The 14,508-nt window shown below is 33.8% G+C and overlaps 2 protein-coding genes across 4 annotated transcripts; one reads left to right on the top strand and one right to left on the bottom strand.

The window, feature by feature from the left end:
- Positions 1 to 715: 715 nt before the first annotated feature.
- Positions 716 to 5,873, top strand: LOC133677297 (uncharacterized). Of its 2 annotated transcripts, none has more exons than XM_062099237.1 (12): positions 716 to 852; positions 1,119 to 1,239; positions 1,699 to 1,781; positions 2,519 to 2,594; positions 2,719 to 2,786; positions 2,982 to 3,066; positions 3,411 to 3,532; positions 3,625 to 3,708; positions 4,252 to 4,398; positions 4,900 to 5,008; positions 5,099 to 5,218; positions 5,456 to 5,873. In XM_062099237.1, the coding sequence occupies exons 2-12, from the start codon at positions 1,152 to 1,154 to the stop codon at positions 5,527 to 5,529; spliced, it is 1,056 nt and encodes a 351-aa protein (XP_061955221.1). In that variant the 5' UTR covers positions 716 to 852; positions 1,119 to 1,151; the 3' UTR covers positions 5,530 to 5,873. The 2 variants fall into 2 exon arrangements, with proteins under 2 accessions (XP_061955221.1, XP_061955220.1); XM_062099236.1 differs by having other exon boundaries at positions 732 to 852; positions 1,142 to 1,239.
- A 131-nt stretch (positions 5,874 to 6,004) lies between these two features.
- Positions 6,005 to 11,210, bottom strand: LOC133677296 (uncharacterized). Of its 2 annotated transcripts, XR_009835730.1 has the most exons (10): positions 10,957 to 11,210; positions 10,455 to 10,859; positions 9,698 to 9,872; positions 9,303 to 9,600; positions 8,570 to 8,642; positions 7,799 to 7,889; positions 7,390 to 7,469; positions 6,971 to 7,306; positions 6,743 to 6,780; positions 6,005 to 6,612 (listed from the first exon to the last, which is right to left on the bottom strand). XR_009835730.1 is itself a non-coding variant. In XM_062099235.1 (9 exons), exons 1-8 carry the CDS (start codon positions 11,170 to 11,172, stop codon positions 7,010 to 7,012), a joined length of 1,635 nt encoding a protein of 544 aa, XP_061955219.1. In that variant the 5' UTR covers positions 11,173 to 11,209; the 3' UTR covers positions 6,005 to 6,612; positions 6,971 to 7,009. The 2 variants fall into 2 exon arrangements, 1 of the variants encoding a protein (XP_061955219.1); XM_062099235.1 differs by lacking the exon at positions 6,743 to 6,780 and having other exon boundaries at positions 10,957 to 11,209.
- Between the last annotated feature and the right edge of the window lie 3,298 nt (positions 11,211 to 14,508).

Below are 14,508 nucleotides of genomic sequence, written 5' to 3'. Positions count from 1 at the left end.
TATGCTGGTACATGTTTTACAATTATGCACGAGATAGTACATTTGTCTTATCTCTTCTTTTCTTTTTCTTTTTTGCATTTTAAAAATATTTTAAAAAAATAATTTATTTTTTATTTTAAATTAATATTTTTTTTAATATTTTGAGATCATTTTAATGTGTTAATTTTAAAAGTAATTTTTAAAAAATAAAAAAATATTTTTTTAATATTTTTTTAAATAAAAAACACTTTAAAAAATTCATATTCTCAAAGATTAACTAACCCTACTTATTAAAGAAAAAATACTTCTCGTGTTACTCTTATCGGATTAAATGATTTTATTAAAAATTTTGAATTTTTTTAATTTTTGTTTTAGGTGTGTTTAATAATGTGATGTATTTTATATTTTAAAATATTTTATTTTTTAAAACTATTAAATTAATTTTTTATATATATTTTTTATGATTATGATACATATGTTGATATTAAAAATTAAAAGAAAAATATTATTTTTATATATTTTTATATACTTCAAAAAAATAATACACACAACTTTATCAATCACGTACAAATGTGAGAATGTGAGGGTATAATAAATTTTGTTTTTAAAAAATATTAAATTAATTTTTTTAATTTTTTTTAATTTTAATATACAAATATTAAAAATAAAAAATATTTTAATATATCTCCGTACAATAAAAACAAATTTTAACGCAACTCAGAAGCCCTATTGGAACCTTGCTGCCATGCAAAAGGCCCATCCAATCAGAAAGACATCCAACCAAAACGACATCAATTCGACTCCCTCGTAAAACCCGAATCTCTGACTCTCTCTCTCTCTCTCTCTCCGAGTATCCCCTGAATCTCTCTTCATGTACGTTTACTCACCATCTATCACCGACGCACACTTCTATTTTATATTTCCAAAAAAAAAAAATTCACCATTTATATTGGTTTTGGACCCTTCCCTTTGGTGGATTTTTTTTTATTAATTTGCAATAAACTTGATTGGGGATCCTTAATTTCTCATAATTCACTAAATTCTATACTTTTACGATGTTAAAAAAGTTGTTGCAAGAAAAGAAGCAAGCTTTGAAGGTTTTCTGATGTGGGTTTTTTGTGATCCATTGATTTATGCAGCTGACAGTTTTGTGTTGTAAAAGGGTAAAAAAGATGGGAGTGAAACAAGCTATAAAGAGCCTGGATGCGTTTCCCCGTGCGGAAGAGCATTTGTTGCAAAAGACACAATCTGGGGCTCTTGGTAAATTAAAGTTTTTGAATTCTTTTTGTTTTTTACATAATTTGAGATAGGAAGTTATCTTTTTTCGCTCAGTGGAGGTGGGTTTTAAGCTTGGAATGTTTGTATTGGCAGTATTGCAGTCAATTAAGGTTCTAGTGGGGTGTGTAGATTGAGTGGTTGTGGCGTGGCGGGTGATTTATGATGGACAGATGCAAAGATAACTAATTTTCATGAGAAGTTTGTAAATGGGTTTCGATAAAAGATGTGTTAAATTCATATAAATGATCATTCTTAGCTTTGTTTGTGGTGGATCATAATGTAAGAGAAATTCTTGAACTGAAACCATTTATTGCAATCATGCATGCAATATTGTATCTAGGAAACGAAAAGGAGTGTTTATTGAATCTAGATTCAGTGTTTGTACTGTCTTTTGAGTGTTAGTTTTATGATGTTGGTTTTGCTTCTTCTTGTTTCTTGTAGTTTCCGTCATTGGGCTAGTTATAATGGCTACGCTGTTCTACCATGAGTTGGCATATTATCTTACTACATATACGGTCCATCAGGTCAGTGCTTAATCCTCATCTCCCTTCTGCATGTTTGGTTGTCTCTTAGATATGATGTGAGTCCACCAGGTCCTCCAATTCTAGACCTTCATCGTTTTGTTTTCAAGTAGATAAATTTCTTTATGTAATACTTACAGCACTGAGACAGACCTTCAAAAAGCATGGATTATGATGCCATAATACCGCTTTCATCCACCCCCGCTCCTTTCTGAGTAACCGGACAACTTGCATTCCGCACCAATTGGATTTAAAGCCTGTAATTATCGCAAGGAAACATTTGCATTAATTAATCTGGGACAGCTCAACTCTGAAAATGTGTGGCAAACCCTTGCCTGAACTCCACATATGGTGACCTCTGCTGTCATGGCCGAGGAAATACCCACACAACCACATATCATGAAAGAAACTTGCTTTGTGTAAATTGAGGAACATCTAATCTTTAACATGTACTCCAAAAGAGAATGATCATTATTAGCCTTGTTGAGCTAAGCTGCAGTGGTGATTCATAGGCATGGTTTTCCAAGCAGTAAGAGGTTTCTGTCAGTTAAACAAAAGAATGCGAGCAGAAAAGAGCTTGAATGTGCAGTTCTTGTCTTACCAAGACTATAATGTAATTCTAAAAGTTGGCTCATGGCATTCTCCCAATTGTATAGGTTCTTGCTGAACTTGATTGACCGGGCTTTTTATGCTATATTTCATGAGGATCTAAGTTTCCTGGTGTTTCTTGTGTTTTGCAGATGTCTGTAGACTTGCAACGTGGAGAAATTCTTCCAATTCACGTTAATATTACATTTCCCTCTTTACCTTGTGATGGTTAGCGATTCACTTTCCTTCTTAGAAGCAGCTTCTGTTTTCTTACTGATATATGTTTATCTCATCTCATATGGTAATTCAATGCTCCCACTTTTCTCAAGGCTCTTTTATTCCACATTTGCAGTTTTGAGTGTGGATGCAATTGACATGTCAGGAAAGCATGAAGTGGATCTGGATACAAACATATGGAAAGTAGGATAATTTCTTTTTTCATGTTTTTTTTCCCTTTTTTTCCTAGAAATTTTTTAGTTTACTAAAGAGCTGTTATGAGCATCTTGGAATGTGAGTCTTAGATGAACTAGCCATTTGTGCTCATGTCTGTGTCCATTAATGGCATGATACAAGCTGCTATTTGGCATGCTGCTAACCAGGATAGAGTTTTTACAGCTTCGCTTGAACAGTCATGGCCATATCACCGGCACTGAATATTTATCAGACCTTGTAGAGAAGGAACATGAAGCTCACAACCATGGTAACATCAATTTTCTGGCATGCTAGAAATTTATTTGCATTTTCAGGATCCAGTTTTGATTTATTACATAATTGTTTTATATGACCTTTATATAGCATGATAGTTTTTGCATAATTCTCTGTGAGAAGTATCTGGGAAACATGATTTTTTCAAGGTTTTATTAGAACTTGGTATCAAACGGAATGATAAGAAATTTGAAACTAACAAACATATCAGATTTGGTCCAAATAACTAAGCTACTTTAGTTATTAACAAGTCTTATGTTTATTATTGGTCATTAATTTTTTTCCCTTAGCATAGCAAGTTAATTAATGTGGCTGATATCTCAAAACAACGCTAATCAGATCATGATAAAGATCATCACAAGGATTCCCATGAAGAACAGCATACCCATGGCTTTGATGATGCTGCTGAAACTATGATCAAGAAGGTCAAGCAAGCATTGGCAAATGGAGAAGGATGTCGGGTATTGCTTTTCAACACCTGTAGTATATTCATGAAATTGTTGCTTTACACCTTGAAAGGTGGGAAAATTCTAAGTTTGCATATCTTCTGCAGGTTTATGGCGTTCTAGATGTCCAAAGGGTTGCTGGCAACTTTCATATTTCAGTTCATGGACTAAACATTTTTGTTGCTCAAATGGTCAGAGCTGTTCCTTTTCTTCTTTTACTCAGTTTTCTTTTGTAACAAAACAGCCTTTGAAGCACTTGGTTTGTTTTTTTACCTATCCAACTACAATGCTAAATGAAAAAATCAAATTCTTTTCGTTTCCAGATCAGTATATGATCCAAACTTTAAATGAGCTGTTAGTATCACTTGTAACTCCACTCTTGAAAGTTGCTGGATGCTGGTGGATGGGTGGCTGCATACTTTGTTTTTACCCTTTTTTTAATTTCTCTTTTGGGTTGATGGGGAGTGTGCATTCATTCACATACAAAGTACTATCTTCTTACCCTGGAGAGTGCAGAAAACTATATAAAGGTCATAGTCTTTCTTAGATGTAGTGAGGACTGTTCCTGGATTAGTTGGTTTGTAAGATCAATTTAAACAGGGCATCTTGATATCAGTTTTGTATTAAGTGGCTGTTTCTGAAGTATGTTGTTAGAAATTTCTGTGTTATATATATTACATTGAGTTACTTTGCATCCACAGTTATCAATCAGGACTCTTACTGTTTTCATTCAGATTTTTGATGGAGCTAAGCATGTCAATGTAAGTCATACTATCCATGACTTATCATTTGGACCAAAATATCCTGGAATTCACAACCCTCTTGATGAGACTGCACGGATTCTGCGTGAAACAAGCGGAACATTCAAATATTACATCAAGGTTTGAATTTTCAAGCTTTCTTTCTGATAACTGGCTACTTCTTAACTTATATGATCTCTACTTTAGAAGTGATGTGCAATGAGACTTTACTGCAGTTTATATGCTGCCTAAACCTAATATCAATAGTGAATGTCGAGACATCTTTTTTCCTCTCTGGGCAATCCAGCTAGAAAGGGCTGAATATTCAGGAATGATCTCACATTGGGAGCTATCTTGTCCTTGAGAGCGAGCAGACTCTTTAACAAGCAGAAATCTACCTTTCTTTCCCTTGCTAGATAGCCCTTATAATGAGATTATATAAATTGCCATGGAAGATTTGGAACTAGCATAATTGTGTTATATCTTGTGAGGTTCCAGAAGAAAAGGAGTCCATCCAATATTTCTTTGAACATTTTTGTTTTAGATGATAATGAGATATCATTGGTATTGATTCCGGAGGTTTCAGTTGATTGTTTTTCCTCAAGATATGACTACATTTTGTAACTTTATTGTATCTCGCAGATTGTTCCAACTGAGTACAGGTACATCTCCAAAGATGTTTTGCCGACCAATCAATTCTCTGTTACGGAGTACTTTTCTCCCATTACAGATTTTGATAGGACATGGCCAGGTTGGTTGAAAATCTGTATAGAGGATCAACTGCCCCCTCCTTCGCTTGGCTCTTAGCACTGATTGCCATTGTTTTCCGTTGTTTTTGCAGCTGTGTACTTCTTGTATGATTTGTCACCTATCACCGTCACAATCAAAGAAGAACGGCGTAGTTTTCTTCATTTTATCACTCGGCTCTGTGCAATTTTAGGGGGTACATTTGCCTTGACAGGTTTGTGCATCGTTATAACCCAGTAGTACCCACTAATTTTACTGTGATGGGGAACACTGGAAAATCAGTTTAGTAACTAAGATATCAATGTTTTCATGTGGGTTTTTGGAATGGAACTTACAGGCTAGGCTAGACTCTGATGATGCCGTTTCAATCCATAGTTCCAGTACACGTGTACCGCGTGTTGCTTTTTGTCGCTTCCATAAGTTTCAACTTTTGCTTCTGTTTTATACACAGGAATGCTAGATCGGTGGATGTACAGGCTTCTTGAGGCACTGACTAAACCAAACCGTGGAAGTGGATTCCTATAAATGCAATGGGAACATGATTAGTGGCATTCCACAAGCGTCGCAGAGGAATTCTACTTGCAAAACCCATGGAGTGCCCAGGTCTCAGCACTAGATGTTGAATTAAATTGCCAGGGAAAGAGTTAAAAAGCCAAGACAGCCTGTAACATCACCCCTCCATGTTTCACCCCCCCTGTTGGAGGGTGGGTGGTTGACTGAACGTTTGTAAAATGCCTGTAACACTACTTTTTCAAGCACGCAGTAACAGTATAGCTCGAGGGGAAAATATGAAGGTGTACATGTGGGATTCTTTCCAGGCTAACAGTTTTGATTTGTTCCGACCTTTATAAGAGTTTCAATTTGTGTCAGCTACTCCATTCTCTTGTATATGCAGGTTCTCCTCAGTCAGACCATTAGCCCTATTTTGCCAGAGGTCGTCCTAATTATGGTTGCAAAGTAAAAAAAAAAAAAAAAAAGTTGCAGGGCTTGTAGAGAAGACTTTAAAATAAAAGGCCAACAAGGATCTCTTCCAGAGGCCTATGCCTGTAGTTTAAGATATTATCATGCCACTCCCCCATGGAGGTGGCACTTGGGGTCATGAATGATCGCCAGTTTACATGTGCAATGGCATTATTTGATTCTATGCCACTAGGGAAAATTTAAATAGAAAATCACAAGAATAAATAGAGCAATCCAGAGAAGCAAAAATGAAGATGCGCTTGGTCAGTTTGGCTCTTTACCATAACCCACACTTAAAAATCCAGGACCATGGCTGGACAGTGACATGAGAGCGAGGTATATATATCCCTTTTATGCCTTTTTTTCCGAGGGCGATGAGGTTATCTCGTTAGCAATACAGCATGAAGCTTCCAACATTCCTCGAATTTCAGAATCCGCAGCTGCCTTCATGATGGAACTTGACTAATCTCGATCACAGCTTGACAGGCATACCTTCACCATGGTTGTCAACTGTTTGGAATGACTCACTGCATTCTAAAAAAAAAAAAAAAAAAGGGCTTCTCATATGCCCCCAAAACTCGGTAAATCATTCTTTTTCTTTGGTTGAGTGGGAATTTCATGGCTGAATCGAAAAGCAATGCCTGGCCCCTGCATGAGAGAGAAAAAAAAAATGCATTGATTGTATTGATTTGAATAAGCACATAAAACCATATCTGCAACACGTGATAGCTGTATGCAATATATAATTTCCAATAATTTGGCTTGCAGGTGCCAGTACCTTGAAACCCTGAATCTTGGTTACGGCAGAGGTCCAACCTAAAAGTTTAAACTATTAGATGGAAAACTCAGTGACCTAGTATCGCATATGGACTGCTGCTCAAGATGGTTAATAGGCCAAAGAGAAACTTTGAAATGCATTTGACCAATGAGTGGACTTGACACCTTTATGCGAAGCAATTTTGGAAAACACAAAATGGACAAGTTCAATATCTTTCTTTTTTTTTACCTTTGCAGAAAATCAATGTCTTCATCATATCTTTGTGAACTACGTATTTGGAATTGTAGCTTCTCGTTGCCTTGTGCTGTCAGTGGAATCAACATTGGAATCTTCGACGGATTGTTGTCTGGGTTGTTGATGCTCTTGATGCCATGTCTGTGTGGACTGCTGTTGTTGCAGTTGCTGCGCCTGCTGCACAGCTCTGTTGTTTTGCTGATGAGAATATTGCAATAGCCTGCTTGACCTCCACCTCAGGTACTCCACAAGAAGAGAATTTGTGCTAATTGCAATCCCAAAACCAGTGAATGAGGATAGCAGGACAGAGAGTATAGGGTTCACGTTGAGCTGCCAGAGTAGAATGGAGCAGACATAAGACATATTAGGAATATCACACAGAGTACTTCAGGCAAGAAATTTAGTTTGCTTACCACGGTATAAAATATATGAGCGAACAAGATGACTACAGCAAACTGGAAGGAAGCATATGCCCATATGTAACTCCGGTTTACTGCCACCACCACATATTTTAAAGTCATTTAATCATGATAATCCATAAAAAAAATAGTTTTTTTTCTCTGCCACTGTAAATGGGAAAATCATGGAGTGCAAAAGGAAAGAACCGCCAATATGATATCATGAGCACTCCAATGGTTTTATTACTATGAGTGAGTTTTGTTTTATAAATACATCTTTTATCATGTGCAGACAATTTGAAACAATGAGAATAACATGATTTTGTAGATTTAGTTTGATTTTGTAGTGTAATGTATGGTGCCAATAGTGTATCTAGAACAGACTAGATTAAAGGAGAAAAGGAGAAGACATAGTGACACTCACCCATGGTGGTAGCAATCATGGAAGAAAGGAGACCTAAAACACAAGAGAAAGGCAATGAAATGGCAAGAGCACGAGGGCCCAAGTCAGATACCTGAAAAGATTGAAAATAAAATAAAATTGCAAAGACTGTCAATAAGGACAATAGAATTTTTTTATAAAAAACATAAAATATTGGTTTTAAAGAGTTATGTGGATTGAGAATTTATATGTATTCAATCAATTAGAAAATTGATATGCATATTGTAAAAGGCCATAAGGAAACATGGAGAGCCTAAATGTTTAATCCTACACGAAAATTAAACATTAAATTCAACACTTAATTTTTTTAAGAAAGGCATCATACAAAAAGAGAATGTGTGACCTGAGAATTCGTGTGAAACTACCTTTTGTAAGATAATACCCTTTCATTATATCATTTATTTTCCAGACAATATTTGTGTTGACACTAATAGGTACTGTGGAACTGGAACATCAACTGGTATGGTAGTGCAATTATCCAACCTATCTCCGAATTATTTTCATGTATAAATGATAGCAATATGAGTTCCTGTCATGTTATGACTGTTTTTAGTTAAGTTTTTATATTATTTTCCATCTAACAATACCCTGATCTTTCTCTTTCTTTTTGACGAATAATTGACAATAGCCTGATGACCTGAATTTTCTGATAAATTTATGCAATAACCCTACATGGCTTTGCTCATACCACATTAGCATTTACTATGCTACCCCAGTTCAATACTAGAAATTTAGAAAGATGACGAGATGTACCAGTAGTTGCTCCAGAAAGCAGAAATATGCTAGCATACTGACCATGACAAGAACTGGTACATCCTGCCAAACCCTGTTAAGCATGAAACAGGTACCAATCAAAACAAATTCAAGCGAAGGAGATCTATGCTGTGGAGGTGAGTGAGGAACTATCAAATTATAGAATGAATAATATGCAGACTTCTAAGGATCACTTTGGCGCTGCCACCCAATTGAAGAGAGTTTAATGCTTTCATCACCAGGTCATTGGCATGAGCTGACAAACCACAATGTCCTTTTGCAACACTAAAAAATTGTGATAAATTTCTGATATGACCAGATGAACCTAATAAATCATGAATAAAACTTTGAACAAGAAAGGAGCTAACATCATTATTCTAGAAACAATGACGACTAAGATAAATTATGGTTTATAACAGCTATGAATTCGATGTGACCCCCCAGCCCTGATCTCAAAACCAAGGGATCAAGAGATTCAACCCCCCAACCCTCAATGATATAAATTGTTCTAAATAAATATCAGCTTGTCATTTCATTGGATTAGGTGCCATCAGAGACCCTAGAGGAAAGAAAGTAGTATCGTCAGAATGTCTAAAATCCCAGCTCTTACCTAGTATCCTGCCTGAACCAAAAGGCACTAGTCAACAACAGGGTGAAATTTTGAATCTTACATGTCTGGTGCGAAAAAAAGACGATATGCAATCAACTAGATGTTGAAAAAAATTGAACTTGCCTGTAACGAGCAACTTCCCTCTGCTGAGGTGCAGGTAATGGCCTCCTACCAGCTGCTTGAGGATTATGTATCTTTAGTAATGTTACAGGCAAATTCTGAACATCCTGCTTACAAACATCACATGTCTTGTTTCCTTTGATACTAAACCACTTCACAGCACATTGCTGATGCGCAAGCGCAAGCTCTCCTTTACAACTACACTCCATCTTGAAAGCATCACCACCTTCACTAAGCTCAACCAAACAAATTCTACAGACAGCTTCATCTTCAGGAATATCTTCACCGTCATCTTCAATCGCTAGCATATTAAACACACACAAACACAACAACAACAGTTCACATTAAGTCAAAAACTATTCATAGCTCAAAAATCAATTTTATAATTCAAAATTTACCAATTTCTGTCGTAGAGGCATCATTCGTCGACGTGCTATCAGCTGCCACAGGACGTGGAGTTGCTGAAACCACACGAAACAAACCTCCACCTGAATCTGTCCGTCTTAAACTCCTAACTTTTATATTCACCGGAACTGATAATGAACGTCTTATATGATGCTGAACTTCTACCTTCTGTATAAAATCACACGCATTCCACATTTCTAAAATTCAACAAATCCACAATCTCTAATAAACTATACACCGAAGAAGCTATAAGTGGGACCCACTATATCAACTACCCACCCATGGAAACAAAATTAAATCATTACAGAAATTTATAAGACTCAAAATAGGGAACAATCCAGCTCAAATCGCAGGTCGGTGGGTCAATCTAAGCTATGATTTAAAAAAAATATATGAAACAACATCGTTCCAAGATTTTTTAAAAAGAACAAAAACAAAAACTACCATCATTTTAGTAAAAACATCTATTCGAATAAAATCGTATCTTGACCGGACTCTGGTCAGCGAGTCACCATATGGACCCGCCAGTCCAGGCCGTGCTTTGTAACTATAACTACGCAAAAAATACGGACTAATTCCTGCTTACATCATCGGAATAAAAATTTAACTGTTTTTCTCATGGGACCTACCATGACAACTACCTATAGGTCCCGTAATACGACTCTAAGCATACTGAATAATCTGTAATCGTGCCTAGATTCTCCAAATTTCTGAAAAAAAAAATAATAATAACAAAAATAAAATCCTTACATCATAATCAGAACAAGAATTAACATTTCGCTCCTGCAGGGCCTCGGGATCGGAATTCGCAGACGGCGTAACAGGCAAAGAATTCGTCGATTTTAACGGAAACAGAACTTTATTAAGCGAAAACGACCTCGAAGTAGAAGGCTTGGCAGCAGGACTATCAGACGGCGGCGTATCAGGAACAATTAGCACCGTTTTTTCACCATCTTGTATTAAATTTTTAGCTTTTAAACTTCTCTGCGGAAGCAAACTCTTCACTGTCGACTTAAATTTAGCTGAACTCGGCCGCGGCGGCAAGCCTGGTTTAGCTGAGCTAGGGCTTTGCGCTATTTCGATTTTCGTAAATTCTGTTTCTAGTGACCTTGCTGGTATTTCTAGAGAACTGAGGCTCGGTTTTCTTGAACAAACCTAGAAAAAAGATTAAAGAGAAAATAAAAATCAGCAACTGAAATTAAAAAAAAAAAAAAAAAAACAGTGTGAGAGAATGAAGGAATGACAGAGTTACCTGAGAATGATCAGGGGAACCTGACGTGGAATCTTGATGTTTGGCAACTGGATTTTCTTCTTCCATGGAATTTAGAGAGGATTGAATTTCAAAAATGGAGAATTTGTGAGTGCTTTTTGGGGATTGGGGGGTGAGGAATTTGAATTCTTGAAAATGGGAAACAGAGAGGAAATGAGGGTGGACAAAGAGGGAAAGTGAGTGTTCCTGTTTGGGCATCTAGAGAATCTATAGTGCAATGAATAAAATTTTGGGTCTTTTTTTTAACTAATTAATTATTATTCTACTGTTTTGTAATAATGAAAGGTTACCCGCCACCTGTTTTTGTGTGATCTCTCCATAGATCTGCCTTTTTGGGGTGCTTTGCTTTTTCTTTACTTTATTGGATGAACTTGGATCAGTGAATTAATTAATTAATTAATTGCTTTGTTTGGTTAAAACATCGCCATTAAAGTGCTTTTGAGGTTTGGCTTAATGATGATTGGTTTTGTTTCGAGTGAATGTAAAGATAGAGTATGGAAAAGAAATTATGTTAGAATATTGTTAAAATATTATAATTATTGTTATTTATCGTAACCAAACTCGGTAGTTATACCAAACACTTCACTCGAATTGAGTTTAAAAAATTAAAAAGATGATTTCATTCATCTTGTCAAAATTTTATTTAATTATTTTAAAAATAATGTTGTTTTTATTAATCCAAATTAACTCATTTACTATGTAATTCAAATTAAATTTAATAACCATGCTCTTAAATACAAAATATCATGTTAAAATAAGGGGTCATGTTTGAAATTAAAACGCTTTTTACTTTTAATAATATTTTTTTATTTTTAAAAAAATTATTTTTTATATTAATATATCAAAAAAATTTAAAAATAAAAATAATAGAATGATAGAATTATTTAAAAACAAAAGCACAATGCGAAATGCAAAAGGTAAGCATTGTCATAAAAACCCTATATTTGAAGTTGTTTGAGCAAGGGGTGGAAGTCGAACCATGATCTCACAAAGTTTTATCTTGTCTTCTTCACGAATAAGTTGTGGAGTATCATTTTTATATCGTAAGAGATCACTGGCCTGAGCTGAATTGCGGGTTAGAAAAAAAAAGGCAAAATAATTTTTCCTTGTTTTCTAATAAAAATATTTAATTAGAAACTCAAAATATAATATATATTGTATGATATATTTTTAAAATATTATTACAATAATATTGAATGACATTTCTTTTAAAATATTGAGTACGACGTATTGGATCGATTTGGGTTAGCATCTCAAATCTATAATCCGGATCGCGAGACCATGATAACCCTATAAAAAGTAAATCAAAATAAATTATGAAAATTAATTATTGATCAACTCAATATTAAAAGAGCAAATTCAAAAAATATTAAATTAAAAAAAACTACGCGGATCAACTTATGTTAACCTATCAAATTTACAACTCAGGTTATGAAATCAGGACAACGGTATAAAAAAATATGAAGTTTGATTTTCAACCAACTCAATGTTAAAAGATAAAATTGAAAAAAAAAATCTACGAGACTATGATAATTCTATGTAAAGAAAATTAAAAAAATTACGAAACTCAATTCCTAAATAATTTAATGTTAAAAGATGAAGTAAAAAAAACAAAAAGATTAAGTTGTTCGAGAGTAAAATTAAAAACAAATAATTAAAAAATAGCAAGAAAAATAAATTGAGTTAACCTACTAAGCTTGGAATCATGTTCGTGAAATCAAGATAATTTCGTGGAAAGAAAATAAAAAAATATTCAATTAAAAAATGACAAAAAAATTAAACAAGGGTCAACCCACGAAACGTATACCCCGAGTCATGAGATCAGGATAATCTCATAGAAAGAAAATAAAAAATCATGAAACTCAAGTTTTAACAAACCTAATATTGAAGAATAAAATTGAAAAAAATTTATTAGAAAAAAAAAGCTCAAAAAATAATACTCAGGTCAATTCAAATTAACCTATTAAATTCGTGACCTGAGACCAGGATAAATTTGTAGATAGCAGATAAAAAAAATACATAAAGCTTCACTTCTAATAGATCTAAGGTTGAATGTCGAGATTGAAAAAAAAAAATCTATAAGACCAATATATAACCCAGCATAAAGAAAATAAAAAAATTATAAAACGCAATTCTCAAAACAACCTAATAAAATTAAATTAAAAAAAATACTAAAAAAAAGAAAAAGATATTAAGTTGTTGAAATGTCAAATTAAAAAGGAAAAAAACAAAAAAAAACAAGACATTATTATAATAAATAGTGTTGTGTTGGTGTGGCTAATGTGATTTAGCCACACTTTTTAGTGTTTTTTTAATAATTTTAATGAATAGTATTTTGTGGGTGTAATTATGATAATTTAGTCGCACCCTCTATTATTTTGTTAATTCCAATTAATAGTATTTTGGAGGAGTGACTACAGTAATTTAGCCATGCATTTTAATGTTTTTTAATAAAAGAAAAGTTTGTGAGAAGGTTGTAAAACAAGATTTTTGTATGAAGTAGAATTTTAGTTTACTATAATAAAAAAACAACCGTAAAAATTATTTTATCATAATTTTAAAACTCGATCTAAAAATTAACCTAGGATAAGGCTCCAAAGTTACAGACAAAGAGTTAACTCGGGTTGACCAATTTTCTTACAAAAAAAATGATTAAAATAACATTGTTTTAACAAAATAAATTCAAAAAAATCAATGGGTTTCTCATCGGATTTTACTCAATGGACCGGGTCTCGTGTAAACCAATATTTTAATCGCGTTTTGAAGAGTGTAGAGGTAAAAGGAAAAATATTTTATTTTATGCGAAACGCCTATGTTGAGATGAAATTGTTGGCCTAAACAAAATTTGGAGTTATAAAGACCCAACCTCACTAAGGTAATATTTGATTACTATCTTATAACAAAAAAAAAATAGAGACAATAGAAATAGAGGAGACATGAAGAAAAAAAATAGAGACAAAATTATTTTTGATAGTGATGTACAAGACAAATAAACTATTTAGTATCATATTTGATCATGGTAGACAAGAAAAAATAGAATATAAAAAGTTTATTTTACCATTAATATGTATTATTGTCAAACTTATATATTTTAAAAAATAATGAGATATTAATATATTTTTACTTTAGTTTATACTTTATATTGAGTGTTGAAATTAATAATAATATAATAATCATAGTTATAAAACCTTAACCTGCCAGACAGGTTAACTCTAGGCCTAGACCAGTTCAAGATTGAAAAAAAAATAGAGGAAGAAATAATCTTATCTGACCTAGTAAAAAACTAGAGTCGACTCGGGTAAAAAAGCCTGGTGATTTTTTTGGTCAAAATGAGGTTGTCATGATTAAAAAAAATATTGATTCAACCCAAGTCGACCTTCTTGACTTGTAACTCTGACCTTGCTCCAGGGTGATTTTCAAGTTGGGTTTTTAAAATATGATAATAATCATTTTTATTCGTATATACTATCCCGACCTATGACTTGAGTCAACCCTTAAATTGGGTTTTAGAACCATGATAGTAATCACTTTTAT

Source organism: Populus nigra, chromosome 17 (assembly GCF_951802175.1).
Source record: "Populus nigra chromosome 17, ddPopNigr1.1, whole genome shotgun sequence".
NCBI lineage: Eukaryota > Viridiplantae > Streptophyta > Magnoliopsida > Malpighiales > Salicaceae > Populus > Populus nigra.
Note: the sequence above shows the minus strand (reverse complement) of the source record. Positions and strands in the feature narration are given on the sequence as shown.